A 21,528-nucleotide genomic window follows, 5' to 3' on the forward strand; every position below is an offset into this window, starting at 1 on the left:
GTAAAAAGAATAGAGGCTTATGTAACCATTTTTCTTCTTCTAGATTGTGTCATCGTTATCTTCTTTGTAACGATGAACTAGGAACAACTCTTTAAGACTTACGGGTCGAATAGACTCGTGGGACCTCGGGTGACGGATCCATCAATGTAGACTCATCAATAAATAACTTATCCAAGCATCCAATGTAAAGTCAGGGTGGACCATCAAAATGGGCTCTACCAAAAAAAGGACGTTATCATTATGTATGCGGACGTTATAATTTGTATTATCTTCGGTCTCGGAGGATGAAAGGGATGTAAACCTTGAATTTATAGGTGATATTAGAGGTGAATGATTTGAGCTTCGCTCTAGGTTCATGATTCAGGAATATATCGGTCAGCACCGGTTCCCTATTTTTTAGAACCTAAAACCTACTGTGTATATCTTAGAATTTAAAACTTACCCTGTCATGGGTTTCAAAGTCAATTTCAGGATATACCCAGGTTACACCTATAAACTTAATTTAACGATTGTAGTGAATTATCATCTCTAATAATTATCATTTGTTTCAACAATCCATTGACCATAACTCTTTTTATAGACACACGAAGAATACATATGTAAAAGTTTCGATCATGGGTATCGCAGGAAATGAAAGTTCGGACAAATAGTTCCAGATTATACACTCATTGTCAGAAGCCATAGAATACCGTAGAATCGTGCCAAAACATAGAACAATAAAATCATAAAGACTTTTTCCAAATTTGAAGTTTCAATTTCCAAATCCAGCTATTGGAACCTAAAACCTACTCGTCGGAACCGATTATGCAATTTATGAAACCTCGGACCTACCCTATTTCCACTGGTTCAATTCTCCGATTCCCGATTCTACGTTGAACCATGCTCAACCCTAGGTGATGTAAATTGCTAAAATGATTAATTTGTAGTCATCAATTAGCATGAAACGGAGACTCAGCCAGTTGCTGTTTTTGAGATAATACATACGACCGAGTCGATTGATGTACAGAAAAATAATATATTTTGTAAGTTGATTTCATTTCATTAGGTTGAAACGCCCGTTGTCAACTTATCCAAAAATTCCAAAATTGTTAAGAGTTACTCATAATTTTGGAATTCTAACACTTCCTTCCAATATTTGTTAGGAGGCTGGTCGGATAAGAATTTCACTGAAAATATCCTGTTGCATGTAAAATGTTCTCATAGCAAAATTCACCGCACCGTTCATTAGGAGTACTGTTTAATCACGTATCTACTTAGTTGTGGCAAGTTGTTCGTTTTGGAAGCACATAAAGGATTGGACTTTAATTATCGTAAAGTAACGTGGGCACGTAGGTAATAACATTATGATCAATATTCTAATTACTTTATAACGTTGAAAAGATCATGGTGACTACATTTTTGTCAATAGAATCTTATCGGCAACTCTGGCATTTACTTTTCGAACATTGTTATGAACGACGTGATCCCAAAAAGAACGACAAAAAATTTTACGCTTAAGAATATTCATGTTCATAACCCTCCAAATTAATCAGAAGAGATTACGACAATGACTTTCAATCCAATCCATTCCTCGTATCATAGTATATTACAAAATGACGTTACGCTAAATTTTCATTTTTGTCTGATCTTTACTTCCGCAAGAGGGGGACCTTACAAATCCTAGGACCACGAACTTTACATCCTTAATCAGTGGTCCCTCAGAAAATAATCCACCCTAAACCCAGAGAAAAAAGAAAATCCTTTTTCATAATTGATCAATTCCAATGGGTTCTCAGTCTAGCTTATTGCCTGAACTTCCTGTTATAGAATTTTCCCTGGAAAATCTCAATCCCGGAACGGACCTGTGGATGTCCACGTCCAAACGAGTGGTTTTTGCCCTAGAAGAGTATGGCTGCTTCGTCGCAACATACGCTGATTTCACTTCACAAGCTCACAACGAAATTTTTCAAGCGCTCGAGGAACTATTTGATTTACCTACCAAAATTAAGTCGAGAAACGCCTCCGAGAAACCCTACTTTGGCTACTCCGGGCAGCAACCCTCCATGCCTTTGTATGAGAGCTTGGGCATTGATGATGCGACCACCCTCGAAGGTGTCCAAAGTTTCACGAACCTCTTGTGGCCGGCCGGTAACGAGCGGTTCCGGTACGAATGGCAATTCTTGAAAGATTATCTTCGTGTTTCCTTGACTGAAATTTTGTTAGTTTTGGCTAATTTTTGTTAATGGAAACATTGATTAACTTTATCGGTTCCTAGCGATGGCGTGCTCGCGTTCTCGAAGAAGGTATCAGAGCTTGAGCAGATGGTGAAGAGGATGGTGTTTGAGAGCTATGGGGTGAAGGAGTACTGCGACTCGCATGTCATGTCGACCACTTATCTCCTTCGGGTAATGAAATATAGGGCTCCGGAGATGGACGAGACGAATCGCGGCTGCAACGTCCACACAGATAAGAGCTTCATGACCATACTTCACCAGAATCAAGTTAATGGTTTGGAGGTCAGGAGAAAGGATGGGGATTGGATTGCCTTTGAACCGTCACCATCATCATTTTTGGTCATGGCAGGCGATGCATTCTTGGTAGGTGATCAATAGACAGATCAATGATTCCAACCTCAGATATGCTAGCTATGTTGGGTTAATTATTGTGCCAAAAAAAAAATCAAATTAAAGACGGAAAAATAGTTGATCTCAATCTGTAGACCGGAACTAATCTCGACTCTAGTCCATTCGAATTCATGTCAAGTTCATTTTCTTGTCTTCTGTGTGGATCAAACGTAGCTTGCTCGCAACTGTTTCTAGAAAGACGACGATCCATCAGAAAATTTGAACATGTCCGGTCGATTATCAAGGGCGTCTCATCTATGAGAGTATCTCTATTGACTTGAATAACAGAAAATGACCGAACTACTTCTGAACAAGCGTGGAGCAACGGAAGGATACATTCTGCGGTGCATCAAGTGGTGATGAAGGAGAAGAAACCGCCCAGGTACTCGCTGGGCTTGTTCGCCTTCCACAGTGGAATAATCGAAGTCCCCCGAGAATTAGCAGGTCCTGAGAATCCATTGAAGTTCAAAGCGTTCGAACATTATGGGTTGCTCCGTTACTTTTGCCAGGACGGCGTCCCTAAAGATTGCTGCACTGCCCAGGCCTACTGTGGCATTTAAATGAACCAATGGATCAGCCAAGTTGATAACGCACCACGGCCTTCACAGCATATGTTTTGCAATCGTGTGTGCATATCCGTGACACAGGCGTATATACATGCACGTAATATGTGCTGAAGAAATAAGGCACTTTAGTGTGGAGCACCATATCATAGTTCAATAGTGATCAACTCGTAAGCAACTTGAACGACTGCTGAATGTATCTTTATTGTGTTATAAAGATATCATAGTTGAAGGCTGTCGTGGATCAAGTTATACACTGAGAAGGCTTCACGCTTCAACAATTTGCTCAAAAACAACAAAGAACAAGAATTCCAGTAACCTCCTGATAGACCTCTCCGACTCAGAACAATCATCTCTCTTTCACTCATGTATCTAATCTCATATGCCACGTCTATGACATCTCCTAACCTAAGGCCTTAGTGAATCTAATAGATGACCCGATCATGGCCATTTCCATGAGGAGATACGACTCGCAGTCCATCCTCCCTTGCGTTAGAGTAAGTACACATCGAGAGACCTTAAAAACTTCATATTCAAAGGAAATCCAATATAGGAACATGCCATATGAACATGTCAAGAGTACTCATCGAGGCAAGGTTGTTTCTCAGCTTTGGCACATGCCTTGCGTCAGTCAATGTTAATCAGAATTATTATGATCTCTACTACTTTACAAGCAACATTGTTTCCCATAAACACGTTATCATACTTCGCACGACGATATTTAGTAAACCAGTATCTTCGAGCACCTCCTCCAACACCTCATCCAATATTTTCACTAGGATAATGATTTTTGCGTTCAACATAAACTCTTTCTTATCAGCATCTTTCGTCATTTATGATAATTTATCCTTGTCATCTAACATCTTTATCAAACCTTAAGTTGCTACTATAGAACGCATCTTAAAGATCCACAACTCAAAACTGTTCCTCCTATTGAACTTCTCAATCTCAACTCTTGTTCCGGGTTTAACTGCAAACACATTTTCAAAAAAGATTAGGCAAGCAACAACACTAAATCAACTCTAAAAATCCTAACCTTAGCTACGACGTCAATTGTTGTAAAAAAAAAAAAAAGCGCAAAAGCTAGCACCTATTGCAATTTAAGTCTATCACAAAAAGAATAAATTACTAGAGGAATTAGTGAGTATCGATAAGGACAACAGAGATTTATGTGGTTCGGTCCGAATGTCAATATCTACTCAATGGTGGCGCCAGCCACCAAGAAATCCACTTTAAATTTGAAAAATTTCACAATTTTCATCATTCAAGTGTTTCCTACACCACCCTAAGCAAAATCCAGGAGTCCCTTTTCACACTTTCTCCAAGAGAACTCACTCGTTTGTTCTATTGTGCAATGGCTGAATGGTTTTCGTTCCTGTATTTTCTTATGTCACTTGCCGACTCAAATTAAGATCCCAACTCCAACGAGGATAGTATTTCGATAATATCTTGCTCATTCAAACGTCAAATCACAAGTTCTATTTGGATTTGGAGTTTCTACTTGGATTGGGATTTTTGTCGAACGCTCGAGTTCCAGACATAGTTGTTGACATCTAAATTTTGACTACCTTTTTAGAATATCAAATGTTGCATATAAAATTAGAGAATGACACATAGTTTGCATTTAGATCAATTTAATTTCTGCATGCATCTCATTTATATTTTAATTTGATCGGTGGCGGTGGATATAATTCACGTGAACTTAATTGACAAGGTGGACTAAGCCCAAAGTGAGAGAAAATTTGATCATGCCCGTGCACGTTGCGAGTGCCGAAATTCATATGGGAAATTGGTCCAATGATGAACCTTGGTCGAAATTCATTGAACGTATTCACTGCATGGGGAAGTGAGGGAAGGGCAAGAAAAGGATAGAATTGTGAGATAGTTGGCCCACTTCGCATACACTCATAGAAGGATAAAAGATAATGGAGGAATCCTGGGATTTCCTCACTGCAGGAGGTCATCCGACTCACAAGGCAGAGTCTTTAGAGGATATTACATGGCCAAATGAGAGGACATTGATTAAAAAAAAAAGATTAAAAAAAAAACGATTTGATTCAATGACAATTCAATCAGAAAAGTCAATAAAGAGAGAAAAGAATCATGTCCTAGACTTGTGCAGAGAATATCTAATAACACCATCGGATAGAATCATGGAGAAAAAGAAGCAGTGGAATCCCATAAATCAAGAGACAGTTTCTCTCACTGTGGAAGCTCTTTAGGAAGGGAAGCGCACGATGGAACACACAGGTCAGCAACATGAAAATAAAAGAGAATTGTTTGAGTAAGACAATTGTCTATTACTACGTTCCATCTATTACTAATAGATGCCTGAACATGGTGACCCAAACGTCAATGGGTGGTTCGAAGCACTTTGATGGTTTCATAACCACGTGTATAAAGCGGTAAAAAAGGGAAGATTTTGATGTTCATGTGAATCTCTTTCTGGGGTCCAAGTCTCTATTGTTCATGTTTTGACTTGACCAGCTTTTAAGATTGTCTGCTTGAAAAACTAAATCGGAGCGTGTATGCATGTGAATTAGCCATTTTCACATTAGCCGATTTAAGTAACGAGCGATTTCATCCGCGGTATAAGAAGTTTACCCAAATAGAATGTCGAAAGAGCAGTTAACCCTCCCCGTGCTAAGTTGATGCAGAGCAGGGGTGCCAATGACCCGTTTTCTTACGCATATTTTGTATAAATGAGTTTTATATGAGTTGTTAACTTTGAGAGAATCCTATAAAAATAGGTCCACAAAATTGAAGATGAATCTGATGGGTCAAAAATGAGTTACACATAGAGCCTCATAGAATTCATTTTCGACCCATCAAAAGATTAAGTCATCGCTGTACTTAGATTGGGTCACGGGCCACTGATCACCGTTAGCCGCACGCCTTGCTTGCCGATCGCCTCCCTGACGCCGTCAACCACCACCCACCCACCCGTTGCCGCCGCCGCCGCCTGTCGACCGCTGCCTTGCCCACTGCCGCCGCACCTTCATTTTATTTTTACTTGCTCATTCCACGAATTCCCTCAATATCTGAGCTCAAGAATTCCCGGCTTCAATTTCGAAGCGAAAACCTAGGGAGGCCATCGAGGGAGGTCGGGTAGGGGGATGACCACTGCATGAGGCTTATGTCTCGCGTCCGAATCCGTCCCTCTCTTTACCGAATCCCAGAAAATCCGAATAGAGTTGACGTGTTTAGTGTGCTTTCGTTTCACGTACACGTGCTGAAAATAGACGAAACAGTCGAAATCCTTGAAAATAGGTGGTCCCCAAGGAACAAGGCTCTTCTAGAAGATCAAGCAAGTAGAAGATAGACATCAGACAATCAAGGCTGCGTTTTTCTCAGCTTCGAGAAAGGATTTTGAGCTTCTAGAACCCCACGAGTGAAAGTTCTAAAACCCAAAGCAGGTTCTTCCTCACTTTTTCTCAGCTTCGAGTAACTTTGTAAAAGTGGGATGAAATAAGCTGTGGAAGGATCAATGGGGGGTTCAAGCAAAGGAGCAAAGAAAGAGAACGAAGGTTGACAGTGCCCTGGAAGTTTTGAGGCCAAGGGCTGACAGTTACAAAAACCTTGAACGCATGGATGCCTGAACATAGTTTTGCAGGTTAGATCCCAAGGATAGACTGCTAAACACGGGGGTCGAGAATGCCATAATTAATCGAGTCGAAACAATATCAGGCACACTGCAAAAGTATCTTCACATATGTTCTGACAATCACGACAACTCATGACATGCGAGTACATGCGAACCTTCGTGCTAGGTTCACGTTCAGGAGAGAGATCTTCTAGCGTGACTCCCAGAGAGAAACAGTTCTCAAGAGATTTGGTATTTGTCATCCCTCTTCCTATCCGGTAATCGTCCTCATCAACTGTCAATGATTACCCTTCCGGAAGCCAAAATAACAGAATTTTATTGGAGTCGATACGCCAAGATGTTTTGTCATAAGAAGAAAGAAGTCCAAATCCATGAATAGACAAATCTGAACCTCATACAGAGAAACCTGCTATGATGATAGCTTGGCAAGTTCCAGATGTTTTCTTTTTCTTCATACCGGGGGCAAAATGAAACTGTTATCAGTGTTTCTTTAGTGGTTGACTCTTCTTTTGGTGGAAATGGGTCCCCGGATGAGCTAGCTTTCGTCCACCTCCATGCATCCATCCATGGCATGCACAGACAAACACGCACCGAACACCAGAACCAGACTATTAGTGCGAGACGAAGAAGGAAAGATTAAAATAAATGTGCACATGGTGGAAATGTACCTGGTCCTTGAAAGAATGGATATCCATGGAGACCCACAGGAGAGAAATCCTTCGTGCACTGATTTACAGCAATTCTTGAAGGCATTCCAGACCCAAAATTCAGTAATTGACTCCACGGATTCAGATTTTCCAAAGAAAGCATGAGTGGTTGTTGCTATAAAAGGTGGACATTTTTTTTGTTCAGGGGGCGGAGAGGAAGAGAGGGTGGTGATTCTGGAAGCACGTACAATTCATTCTCGCTTCAACGCCTTGCCGGCATCACCAACCAATCGAGGCTAGCCACCGTCACGAGATTTTCCCGCCCTGCCAATGCCATTTTCTCGAGCATTACTGTGATTGCCCTTGTCCGAGAGGCATCCATACTGCACCTTGAGGCCTTGGTGCAAGTCATTGAGTCTCATCAGACAATCCCTCATCGTTGTCGCTCTGTTCGTCAAACGATCAACACGCTTTGTCCACCAAGTCTACTCAACGTCCCACGCGTTGGATCAATGAACCGTTGACTTGTTGCTCACGTATTCCTGAAGTTCTTTTTGTTTCTGCAGATTATTTGGTTAAAGGCAAAAGTCCAAGCGGTGGTCAAAGAAAAAAGAAAAATTGTTGCATAATGTTGCGATAATTTTTAGTGAGACGATGGGTTATTTTTTAGGTTGCCATATTCTTTGATTTGAAATTTTCATGCACTGCACATGTGGATTAGGTAAGATTTTACCTCTAGCATAGATAATATTCACATTTTAAAAAAAACATCAAAAAATAAAAAATCATGCATGCATATCATACGTTTCAATTTGCACACTTGCCATGTCATTCACATTTGCCGTTTTTGACAAGTCATTAGGGTCATTCATTAAAAAGTGCATGTTATAATGTAGTTGCATTATCTTGACAGCCATTAGAATTAGGTCACGTGATCAGCCATTAAAATGAATCCAACCGCCCGCCAAACATTTTTTTAAATGGTACCGAAAGGGCGTTAGCATGATTTAGCGTAACCAAGTCCCCGAACTTGTAATCTCTGGTTCGTAGGAATAAAAAATTTCTCCCAATGTTTTATTCGGGTGTCTAATCGACCTGCCGTAAACAGATTAGTGGCGACTCTAAATAAAAATCTCTTGCATGAAATGATTGAACCATAAGTTGTGAATTGGTATGGATTTGGGAGAGTCCGAGCTAGGTTTAACAGCTTAGTAATCCATTAGCCTGAAAAGATTAATTTTTAGGTCGCGACAATAGTCTAACAGATGTAATACTTGAATGAGGCCATGGATCATTACATGCTGAGAAGGCTTTCCGCTACAATAAACTCATGAAAAAACAACAAAGAACAAGACTAGGACTATATTTATGTATAGAAAGGTGTCTTGGACCACCATCGAAAACCGTGCAGCAAATCAGAAATAAATCAAACTGAGTCAAGAAAAGATCATGTGACATCTCACATGGATAATCTGTATATGCCCGTCGTCTTCTGTGAAGGAATCAAAATATTCTACGATGATTGTCTCTCTCCATGCAACTGTATAATTATTTTGTGTACGATCAATTAAACATATAAATCCTCCCCGTTTGGCAATTCTATATATGCATTTCACATGACAATCGCCCAGGCCACAAGTGGCTCCTGAACAAAAAGCAATTATTCTGTGTAATATAGAGCAGTTTTTAACTTATTTATTACGTCGCTAGCTTGGTGTCGCACGTAATGAATCCCCAAAATCAAGTGAGGATCGGTCAGCCGGCTGCCTTGTGCTTAAGTTCACGTGAAATTTGTCATTTTACGTTGACTTAATACGATTAAGATGTAAATTGTCCACGTGAATGCTATCAGAGAATCTTCACCTCCAAGAGCAAGCATCTTCATCCTCCTACGTCCTTGTCTTTACTCTCGGCAACCTTCCCCCTCCAACCACAACACCCCCCCAACAAAAAAAAAACCACAAAAAAGTTCAATTTCTCAGTTCTCGATTCATGCTCGGCATATTGCACTAATCTTATATATAGCGACCAAAACCAAAAACAAAACAAAACCAAAGTTCATCAATTCATAGAAAATGGGGTCAGGGGCAGATTTGAAGCTCCCGGTGCTAGACTTCTCGAGCCCGCAGCTCAAGCCGGGCACAGCCGAGTGGACTTCCATGAGGGACGCGGTGATGCAAGCGCTGGAAATTTACGGCTGCTTCGAAGCCCGGTTCGAGAAGGTGCCCGTTGAACTGCAGAAATCCATGCTTGGCTCTGTCGAGGAGCTCTTCGACTTGCCCTTGCAAACCAAGCTCCGGAACGTCTCGAAGAAGCCCTTCCACGGCTATGTCGGCCAGTACCCCATGGTCCCGCTCTACGAGAGCATGGGGATCGACGATGCCGACATGTACGAGAAGGTGGATAGCCTTACCACTACCTTATGGTCCGAGGGAAATCCGAATTTCAGGTAATCAAAGTTTTTAAACACAGGGATTGATTATATACACTTTGTGCCTAGTGATCCAACTTAGAATCTAGGAATGCAAGAACCTAAGTTCAGCTAACTAGCTAGTTGTCTAGATAGGATTCTTTTTCGGTTGGTCCTAGGTAAGTCATGTGTTAGAAGTTGCTTCTGGATAGACTTACCGATTAGGAATTATAGAGCCTTCATCTATAGGTCTCATTCACTTCTTGGATGTCTTTCTTTTTAATAATACTTGGTACAGCTTATGTACGATCACCTTATTCTTAGATAATTTGATGAATAACAACAGCATTCATGTTGCTGAAAAAGTGGTCGAACATAAATTCTTCCAAGGGATGCATGAATTTGCGACTACGTCTTTGTTTTCTTGATATAATTTAAGGGAAGTAACATTTGGAGTAGATGCAATTGATGGAACATGATTCATCTGGCGAAATAACCCTAACGAAAGTTGAGGGTCGGGATAAGGAGAAGTTAAAAGTTCACCCTCAAGATCTAACAAGATAAAAATCTCCATACGACCATTATCCAGAGCTACCACCACAATCACAACCCAAAAAAAAAAAAAGTAAGAAAGAAAAGAAAACACATAACCTCCTTGGACTTTTTTGGTCATTTATTAGATGACTAACTTTTCGTCCCTAAATCAATTAGGCGTCACTGATTGTTTCCTAGTGAACGTTACTTACTGTCATTAACTGGCGAAAAGGGAAAAGACACTTTCATAAATTTGATCAACTTTCTGTGTTTGCATGAAGATTTAGATTTTGTTCATGGTTTATATACAAAAGTGGTCGAACCAAGCTATATACTGAAACAGAACTCTCTCTCTCTCTCTCTCTCTCTGTGGCAGCAAAAACATACAATCATTCTCGGAGAAGTTATCAGAGTTGGATAAGATGATAAGGAGGATGATCTTGGAGGGTCTGGGCGTCGAGAAATACTTGGACGAACACATGAACTCGACCAACTACCTTCTTCGCGTCATGAGGTACGCAGGGCCTCAAACCACTGACACAAAGCTTGGCCTCAACTCTCACACGGACAAGAACATCGTCACAATCTTGTGCCAAAACGAAGTCGAAGGTCTCGAAGTCCAGACCAAAGACGGCGAGTGGTTCAGCGCTCAGCCCTCACCAAATTCTTTCATCGTCATGATAGGAGACTCACTCTATGTAAGTCCTCTTTCCGTTTCTTTTGGAAGGAAAAACGAGAATTTTCGCATCTAACCGACCGATCAAGTGTTCAACTTTGTTCAAAATATCATTCTACCAACTGGTAAGATGTGGCATAATCATGTAACAATATTTGATTTTGATGATATAATGTTAGCATGACACATGATACAACCGTTACATAATGTATAGATCTGCAAACTTGATTTCCCTGGAGGGAACAACCGGAGTTGTGGGGCACAAAATAAGGAATATGTTCCTTGACATATGATATGATCCTACAGGCGTGGGTGAATGGCAGATTACACTCTCCGTATCACCGAGTCATGATGAGCGGGAACAAGGCGAGGTACTCGGTCGGACTGTTCTCGATTCCGAAGGGCGGGTACGTGATAAAAGCACCCGACGAATTGGTGGATCAAGAGCACCCTTTGCTCTTTAAGCCCTTTGATCATGTGGAGTTCTTGAGGTTCTACTATACTGAAGCTGGACAAAGAGATCAATTTGCCCTCAAAACTTATTGTGGTGTTTGAAGTTGGCCTACATTGTTGTTGAATAAAAAATAACGTGCGTATTAGTGTCTGTATTTCTGCAATTTCCTTTCAAGTTTGTAATAAACAGTCGTGTTCAACATTCTCCGATTGGTTAGGTGATGAACTTTTACTGGAATGTCATGTATCAATCGTGCTAGATGAATCCTTGTTGAATGAGGTCATGGATCAAATTACATACATGGAAGGCTTCAAGCTACAATAATTAACTCATAAAAACACAACAAAGAACTGTAATAATTTTTCTGATGTGGGCTACATCAATTGAAATTGATATTTATCACTTAATGAGATTGGTCATTTGGTCTATTAAGGTAGGATATATAGATTCTTAATTAATTTAATATGGGGTTGGCTAGTATGGGCCGAGTTGGGCCCGGCCCATGATGAGAGGGCATGTGGCTAAAAAATCTATAAATATGGCTCAAGTCTCTCCTCTAACCAACAAATACACAAATCATCTCACATAAAGAAAGAACGCACCCGTTCGTGAGTAGCGTTCTCATTTGACTAGTGTCCCAGAGAGGGAAATAGAGGAGAAGAATTTGAGTTCCGAATCGTCGTCATTCCGCATTAGTTTCGATGGATTCCAAATCGGATGTGCTAATCCCTTTTTTCCTCTATCGTGTAGCATTTCAATTTCTAGTTATGGTGTTGCTAGGGTGTGCCATTTCTGTGGTTTTACAAGAACAACACATAGACTATATTTCGTAAACATATATATATATATATATATATATATATAAATCAAGATTAGGATACGAAGATTTTACATTTTGCGCTTATAATTTTATCTTTTGTTTGTAATCTTGTCAACATTCTACGGATCAAATAATTCTTATTTATCCATCAGCATTTATATTTCAGACATCTACTTTGCATACGTCACGCCCCAAATCTACTATAAGGGCCATGACACAGCTATCCTTTCTCAAAAGGACGTAGGCACCACATAACCAAAACTCAACCTGCTATCAAAATCCGTACATCTACATATATACTTGATGAAGGGGTCCTTGGTTACAAAATCAGATCTCGCCACTAAACCAACAAAAGATATAATTACATATCCATCAAAAGACATGTACATATCTCTATCAAAAGGATATATACCTCTAACAACAACTCAAAGCATTCATCATAGCCATATCTAACTCATAACTCATACCCAAAACTCCCCACTAACAAAAATGTGATTTGCTAACAATCGCTCACATCCTATACACGACTTGCTGAACCCGTAAGACAAAGGAAATGGAAGGGGTAAGCTAACACGATTTAGTGAGTAATATATTTCTTTTAAGCGGATCAAACAATCACTATGCACATTTAATATTCAAAATATGACTCATTTATATCAAACTCGAAACATATCAAACTTGTACGATCAAAACAAGTTATACATTACCTTAACATAACATATTCATAGCAAAAGCATCCATATCGGATCATACCATCAAAGCACATATCAATGGTCTAATCCACTAATCAATCTTATCTAAAACACGTCAATGGTCTATCTATTGACTAATCTCATCAAAAAACATGTCAATGATCTATCTACTGACCAATCTCATGTTCAAGATTCTAACCATGGTCAAGTATAACGCATGTGACAAAAGATGACCAAAATTCCTCCCTTGACAAGGTCTCCACCTATAATGCTGGTAGCTCGGCCCACAAGGATATCCTAACTAATATGTGCATACTAACAAACCCATCAACCGAGTTCATAGCCATCTTGAGCACCACTTAATTAACAACAACATCCTCCTCATAAATTAGAAATTATGTCGGAACCAACTCAAAACCAGCAGCACAAATCATTCGCAAACCGTATCAAATAAAAAAAACAGCAGTAAATGTTTGATCTTGTTTTATGCAACAAAAAAATTCTATTTTCTCAAGTTATAACGTACTTAGTATTATCATTTTTGAAATATGAGTTTATAAACACAAAGAAGAAATAGTATCACTCACCTAGAGAAGTCAAAAACCAACCTAAGGTGGTTACCCAAATTGACGCACACTTATTCTTATCAAATATATGAAAAACGGTATCAAAAACTGAGTAATATGCTACCTCAAAGCATGACTCAACTGAAAAATGCCTATTTGTCACTAAGGCAAAATTTACTCACCAACAAAATGCTCGCTCATAACAGACGCGCATGCTGTCCGCTACGCGCAGTATGCGCGATAAACTTAAACGGACCATAACTCTCTCTTCCAAAATTCGATTTAAACGAACTTGTAGTCTAAAGAAAGCTCTTTTAGTGTACAACAAAACCCCCAACACGACTTGACCAGAATCTATCCGAAAATCGGCAAGAAGGGGCGCAACATGTTCTGGTCGTGCACTGTTCACTACGCACGTCAAACTTTCAAATTTTTTTTCGGACAAACCATAAATCCAAATTGAGCTTTGTAAAGTCTTACAACTCCACAACACCCTCAACTATCGTCCCCCCAAAGGATCTCAACTTAACGACTCCAAAATCTAACGTCGCGGCTCAATTTTCACATAAATTGAAATTTGAGCCCTAGATACGGAAACCATTCTAATTAGATGAACAACGAGTGCAAGCACTTACATAGCGTTGCGACACATAGTGAAACGAGCTCGACGAGACAACGTGACATGCAGTCCTCTCTTTTCTTCTTCTGTTCTTCCTTTCTCTTCTTCTTTCTCTCCCTTTTCTTTTCTCTCTTTTTTTTTTCTTCCTTTCAACCGAAGAGCTCTCAATCTTTCAAGAAGGAACCGAGTAGCCCTTTTTCTTTTCTTTTTGTTGACTTTTCAACCCTTTTTTAAGGTGGGTCCCACCACCTTTTTTGACCTGGTCAAACAAGCAAATATTACATTCTACCTTCCTTAAAAGAAATTTCGTCCTCGAAATTTAAATATCTGAACTTACCTCAACTTTCGAACAAGTGAGGATACTTGCATCTCGTCTCCTCCTCGAGTTCCCAAGGAGCCTCTCTTTACGTGTGGTTCTGCCATTGAATCTTAACACAGAGAATAATTTGCCATCATAGCATTTGATCCTTCCTATCGATGATCCGAATAGGTTGCTCCTCATATGTCAAGTTCTCCCCTAATATCAAAGGAGTGAAATCTTGTATATGTTCGGGATTCGGTACATATTTGCGCAATAAGGACACATGGAACACATTATGCACTCCGGATAACGCTGGTGGCAAAGCAAGTTCATAGGTAACTTCGCCAATCTTCTCTAATATCAAAAGTGGTCCCACATATCTTGGACTCAACTTCCATCGAGTGCTACATCTCATAACACCCTTCATAAATGAAACCTTCAAGAATACATGATCTCCCCCATTGAACTCTACGCTGCGTCTTTTGAGATCTGCATAACTTTTCTAACGACTTTAAGCTATTTTCAAGTGCTCTCGGATAAGCCCGACTTTCTCCTGTGATTGTTGTATGAACTCGGGCCCGGTTAGTCTTTTCTCACCAACATTGTCCCAACAAATAGGACTCCTGTATTTTCAACCTTTTAAAGCTTCAAAAGGAGCCATCTTTATACGAGAATGATAACTGTTATTATAAGAAAATTCTGTCGGATGTAAATGTTCATCCCACAAGCCACCAAAGTCAATAATACAGGATCGTAGCATATCTTCTAGTGTCTAAATCGTCCTCTCTGACTGTTCATCCATGCTGAAGTTGAGTTTGATACCCAACACTCCTTGTAAACTCCTCCAAAAGTTGGACACAAACGTGGGATCCCTATAAGAAACAATGCCCACCGGAACCCCATGCAACTTGACTACCTCATTTACGTACCGCTTCGCCATGTCTTCCACCAAAAGCCCAAATCGATATAACAAAAAATGTACTGACTTAGTCAATCAATCAACAATAACCCATATAGTGTTCTTGCCACTCGGTGTCCTTGGTAAACCGACAATGAAGCCCATAGTGATATGCTTCCATTTTCATTTAGGTATCTCAAGTAGGTGCAATTGACCACCTGGTTTTTGATGCTCAACATTTACTTGCCGACAAACTAGGCATTGATCGACAAACTTCACAATATCTTTCTTCATGTTGATCCACTACAAATTTCCTCTCAAATCCATGTACATCTTAGTACTTCCTAAATGAATCTAGTATCTAGTGATGTGAGCTTTCTGCGGTATCTCCTTTTTCAATTCTACATCATTGGGAATACATAGCCGACCACGAAACCTTAATGACTCATCCACATGGATACTAAAATCCGGTTATCCCCCAGCTTCTACACCTTCTTTGATCTTCTCCAACTGAGGATCATCGTTACGCTTAGCCTTGATTCTATCAATCATCGTTTTGCTTAGCCTTGATTCTATCAATCAACGTTGGCTGCACTCAAAGATTAGCTAACCGAGCACCAAGCGGATGCACCAACATCTCCAATTCTAGTTTCCTCATATCCTCTAGAATAGGCCGTTGAAAAGTGAGCAACACTGCCATGTTTTCGGAAGATTTACGACTTAAGGCATTCGCCACTATATTTGCCTTACCTAGATGATAGTTGATAGATAAGTCATAATCCTTCAAGAGTTTTAGCCATCTCCTCTGCCTTATGTTCAATTCTTTTTTAGTAAAGATGTACTTCAAACTTTGTGGTCGGTAAAGACTTCACATTTCTCACCATACAAGTAGTGCCGACATATTTTCAAAGTAAAGACAACTGCTACTAACTCCGGATCATGAGCGGGGTAGTTCTTCTCATGTGCTTCAACTGTCTTGAGGCATAGGCCACCATTTTACCATCCTACATGAGAACACAACCTAGACCTTCCTTAGATGCATCACAATAGATAGTGAAGCCACTAGTTTCTGAAAGGAAGGTCAATATAGGAGCCGACATTAACCGCCTCTTCAATTCTTGAAAACTGCGTTTGCATTGATCTAACCACATGAATTTAACTCCCTTCTGAGTCGGGCGAGTAAGTGGACCAACAATTTTGGAGAATCCCTCCACAAATCACCTGTAATAACCCGCTTACCCAAGAAAACTTCTCACTACTGTAACATTTGTAGGATGATCCCACCGAATGACTACTTCAACTTTCTTTGGGTCAACTGAAATACCATCTTTCGAAATTATATGGCCCAAGAACTCTATACGATTAAGCCAAAAGTAGCACTTATTGAATTTAGCAAATAACTTTTTCTCTAACAAAGTCCGCAAAACAAGTCTCAACTTTTACTCGTGTTCCTCCAAACTCTTCGAATATACCAGAATATCATCAATGAACACCACAATGAATCTGTCAAGATTTGTCTCAATACCTTGTTCATCAAATCCATGAAAGCAGCAAGTACATTCGTTAGTCCAAAAGGCATGACAAGAAACTCATAATGCCCATACCTTGTTCTGAAAGCAGTCTTTAGCACGTCATCTGCTTTTATCTTCCAATGGTAATACCTAGAACGAAGGTTGATTTTTTAAAATACTTGAGCTCCTTGGAGTTGATCAAATAAGTCATCGATCCAAGACACAGGATGTTTATTCTTGATCATCACCTTGCTAAGTTCTCGATAATCTATACAAAGCCGCATACCGCCATCTTTCTTCTTCACAAAAAGAATGGGAGCTCCCTAAAGTGAGACACTGGGTTTAATGAAACCCTTATCCAAAAGCTCATGTAATTGCGTCTTTAACTCTTCCAATTCAACGGGTGCCATCCGATAATGAGCTTTAGAGATATGTATGGTACCAAGCATCAACTCAATGCAAAATTCAATCTCTCTATTAGGAGGTAAACCGATTAAATCACCAGGAAACACATCCGGGAATTCCCTAACAACTGGAACATTTTCTAGCTTCATAACTTCCTTATCGGTGTCTTTTACGCAAGCCGGATAACCATAGCAATCATTCCTTAGAAGCTTCTTCGCTTGCATAGCTGAAATTAGTCTCGGAAAAGTGCCTATACAACTTCTCGAAAAAGAAAATTCGGGCTGATTTAGAAGTCGAAAGACAACTTTCTTCGTATAACAATCAACAATAGTATGATATGTTGATAGCCAATCTATTACTAGAATAACGTCGAAATCCCGTACATCTAACAACACCAAATCTCCAGGCATTTCCACATTATCAATTCGAAGCTTACACCTCGTGAACACACAATCAGCAATCAAGAAATCACAAGGAGGAGTATCAATACGTAATTCATAATCAAGAGGGTCATGCAGCACATCAAGTTTCTTCCCAAATCCGGTAGAAAAAAAAGGAATGCGTAACATCAAAGTCAAATAATGCGTAAGCATACTACGAGGCAATTGAGATAATACCTACAACAACGGTGTTAGAAGTCGCTGCATCCTCTTTCATCATGGCAAAATCTTTCCTGGTCATCTTCTGCCTTTATTGATTTTCTTGTGGCCTATCACCTGAAGAGGCTGTCTTCCTCATAGAACAAGTACGTGCTACATGCCCAGGCTACCCATATACAAAACATAATCTACCATCCGTGGGTACACTCCTCCGAGTAGGATAATCGCGCGTCATATGTCCCATGTTTCCATAAATAAAACATGCTTTTATCTTGTTATGACAATGACCCATGATGTTTCCCACATATAGTGCAAGGGCCTTGAATAGCTTGACTCTTCTCCTTTATAGGCTTGCTAACACCTCTCTACTTCATGTCGCTACTTGTAGGACTTTCTTAAAAATGAGTGAACTTTAGCCTTTTATACAAAGGAGCACCCTATGTGCTACTGATAGAACTCTCAAGTTCACTCTTGATTGCACATTCCAGCATGTCTTTATAAGTTGGTAGTGCAAGAGACACGAGCATAAAGCGAATCTCGGGTCAGAGTCTTCTCATGAAGTATTCAACTTTTTCCTCTTCATCGGCCACCGGACGCTCGACAAATCTACTCATCCGGTTGAAGCGACCTGCATACTCTAGAACAATAGAGTCGCCTCGTGATATATGCAAAAAATCATTTTTCATCTGCGCTTGAAATGACTGTGGGAAGAATTGGGCATTGAAAGTCTCTTTGAAATCCTTCCAAGAAATGGCATTATCCTCGTCTCTAAGTGCAGACCTCATTCCCTCCCACCAATACTCAGCTTCACCTTTCGGATATTATGTGGCAAAGTCAACCTTTTTCTCTTCGGGAACCCCTTCAACTCTAAAGATCCCCTCTATCTTGATAATCCAATGCTTTGTCACAAGAGGATTAGTTGTTTCATCATAAGTAGGTGGTTTTGCCTTTCTAAACCGGGCGAAAGTGTAGCCTCTATCACTTCCAGTTCAATGACTCCAAATACATTGTTTTGGGTCCTTAGTTGTTGGATCTGCTCTCTTGTTTCTTGTGAGTCGGCTCTTGTATCATATTCTCCTCTCGAATGCCTGCCTCTAGAACCTCAAGGGACATCCCCTGTATCGAAGTTAATAGTTCTCTTGCTCCTATCTCTGAGAAGAGAGATAAGCGACGGATCCGAGTCGGAACTCATAGTCACATGGATTCAAGAATGAAACGAAACTATACCTTAGTATCTCTTAAGACTAACACATTAAAATCTATCATACTATCTCACAACATCCCATATCTACCCATAGAGACTAGCTGGCACCTTTTCTAGAAAAAAAATGTCTCACGGACTCCTAAACTCTACCAAAAAACTTCTCCACCACCATTTCAGCCCCTTTTATCGGCTTCAAATGCCCGCCGCCCACAGCTGCTACACATGAGATACTAATCGTCGTCCCCCCGGTGTTGTTGCCTGCTATGGGAAGGAAGGAAAGTAGGGTTTCCTTCCGGGACTGGAGAAGATCAAACTCTAAGCGGTCTGTAGGAACAAATGTCGAGCATACGACGATGTTGCCCCTTTTCATTTCATGGAAGCCCTTGGTAGAGGAAAGGCCCGTAGGTGATAGCATGTTCCGCTTCGTATCTAGAGAGGGGCAGGGGCGCTGAAATCGTTCCTATTGAGTCATGCATGGCAACTAATACATACTTAGTTAAAAGTATAAGTTGAGGACGCCCTTTTCCCAAAAAGAAAAAGTAAAAAAAGTATGGATTAAGAAAGAAAGAGTACATGAGGAGTGATAAAAAAAACTTGGTTAGGGGAACCGAAGGTTAGGCCGACTACTTACTTACTTTAGTATAGCTATACCTAAAAAAGTTTATTCATAGAAGTTGCCTATGAGATCACATTCCATTGGTTTTCATGATTGAGAGACTCCAACCTAAGCTCCGATACTAACAAATATCATGCCACAAATCCACTATAAGGGCCATACACAGCCGTCCTTTCTCAAAATGACGTAGCATCCACATAACTAAAACTCAACCTGCTATCAAAATTCATACATCTGCTTATATACTTGATAAAGGGGTCTTTGGTTACAAAATCAAATCTCGCTACTAAACCAACAAAATATATAACTACATATCCATCAAAAGACATGTACATATCTCTATCAAAAGGATATAGACCTTTACCGACAACTCAAAGAGCTCATCATAGCCACATCTAACTCTTAACACATACACAAACCCCCCCCCACTAGCAAAAGTGTGATTTGCCAACGATCGCTCACGTCCTATAGGCGACTCGCTGAACCTATAAGACAAAGGAAATGGAATGGGTGAGCTACCACGACTTAGTGAGTAATACATTTCTTCTAAGCGGATCAAACAACCACTATGCACATTTAATATTCAAAATATAACTAATTTACATCAAACTCGAAACATATCAAACTCGTACAACCAAAACAAGTTATACCTTACCTTAACATAACATATTCATAGCAAAAGTATCCATATCGGATCATACCATCAAAGCACATATCAATGGTCTAATCCATTGATCAATCTCATCTAAAACACGTCAATAGTATATCCATTGACTAATCTCATCAAAACACATGTCAATGGTCTATCCACCGACCAATCTCATGCTCAAGATTCTTACCATAGTCATGTATAATGCTCGTGGCAAAAGACGACCAAGACTCTCCCCTGGCAAGTTCTCCACCTATAATGTCGATGGCTCGGCCCACAAGAATATCCTAACTAGTATACGCATACCCACAAACCCCTCAACCGGGTTCACAGCCATCTTGAGCACCACTTAATTAACAACAACATCCTCCTCATAAATAAGAAAGTATATTAGAACCAACTCGAAACCAGCAGCACAAATCGTTCGCAAACCGTATCAAATAGACAAAACAGCAGTAAATGTTCGATCATGTTTTATGCAACAAAAAAATGCTACTTTCTCAAGTCATAACATACTTAGTAGTATCATTTTCAAAATATGAGTTTACAAAACACAAAGAAGAAATAATATTACTCATCCGGAGAAGTCGAAAACCAAGCTACGGTGGTTACCCAAATTGATACACGTATTCCTATCAAATATATAAAAAAAGGGTATCAAAAACTGAGTAATATGCTACCCTAAAGCATGACTTGACTGAAAAAGGCCTATTTATCACTAAGACGACACATACGCACAAACAAAACGCTCACTCATAACGGACACACATGCTATCCGCTTCGTGCAGCTTGCGCGATAAACTTAAATGAACCATAACTCCCTCCTTCGAGCTTCGATTTAAACGAACTTGTAGTCTAAAGAAAGCTCTTTTAATGTACAACAAAACCCCCCAACATGGCTTGACCAGAATCTATCCGAAAATCGGCAAGAAGGGGCGCAACATGTTCTGGTCGTGCATTGTTCATTGCGCACGTCAAACTTCCAATTTTTTTTTTCGGACAAACCATAAATCCAAATTGAGCTACGTAGAGTCTCAGAGCTCCACAACACCTAACTATCGTCCCCCCAAAGGATCTCAACTTAACGACTCCAAAATCTAACTTCGCGGCTCAATTTTCGCATAAATCTGAATTTAAGCCCTAGATACGGAAACCAT

At 40.0% G+C, this 21,528-nt stretch overlaps 2 protein-coding genes across 2 annotated transcripts; both read left to right on the plus strand.

The window, feature by feature from the left end:
* The first annotated feature begins 1,702 nt into the window (after nucleotides 1-1,702).
* Nucleotides 1,703-3,228, plus strand: LOC115738029 (probable 2-oxoglutarate-dependent dioxygenase AOP1). The gene is made up of 3 exons (XM_030670506.1): nucleotides 1,703-2,143; nucleotides 2,255-2,576; nucleotides 2,918-3,228. Exons 1-3 carry the CDS (start codon nucleotides 1,764-1,766, stop codon nucleotides 3,161-3,163), a joined length of 948 nt encoding a protein of 315 aa, XP_030526366.1. The 5' UTR covers nucleotides 1,703-1,763; the 3' UTR covers nucleotides 3,164-3,228.
* A 6,238-nt stretch (nucleotides 3,229-9,466) lies between these two features.
* Nucleotides 9,467-11,792, plus strand: LOC115738080 (probable 2-oxoglutarate-dependent dioxygenase AOP1). Its single transcript, XM_030670581.2, has 3 exons — nucleotides 9,467-9,866; nucleotides 10,738-11,059; nucleotides 11,344-11,792. Exons 1-3 carry the CDS (start codon nucleotides 9,493-9,495, stop codon nucleotides 11,590-11,592), a joined length of 945 nt encoding a protein of 314 aa, XP_030526441.1. The 5' UTR covers nucleotides 9,467-9,492; the 3' UTR covers nucleotides 11,593-11,792.
* Nucleotides 11,793-21,528: the final 9,736 nt, after the last annotated feature.

The sequence above is a fragment of the Rhodamnia argentea genome, chromosome 8 (genome assembly GCF_020921035.1).
Source record: "Rhodamnia argentea isolate NSW1041297 chromosome 8, ASM2092103v1, whole genome shotgun sequence".
In the NCBI taxonomy this organism is placed as follows: Eukaryota; Viridiplantae; Streptophyta; class Magnoliopsida; order Myrtales; family Myrtaceae; genus Rhodamnia; species Rhodamnia argentea.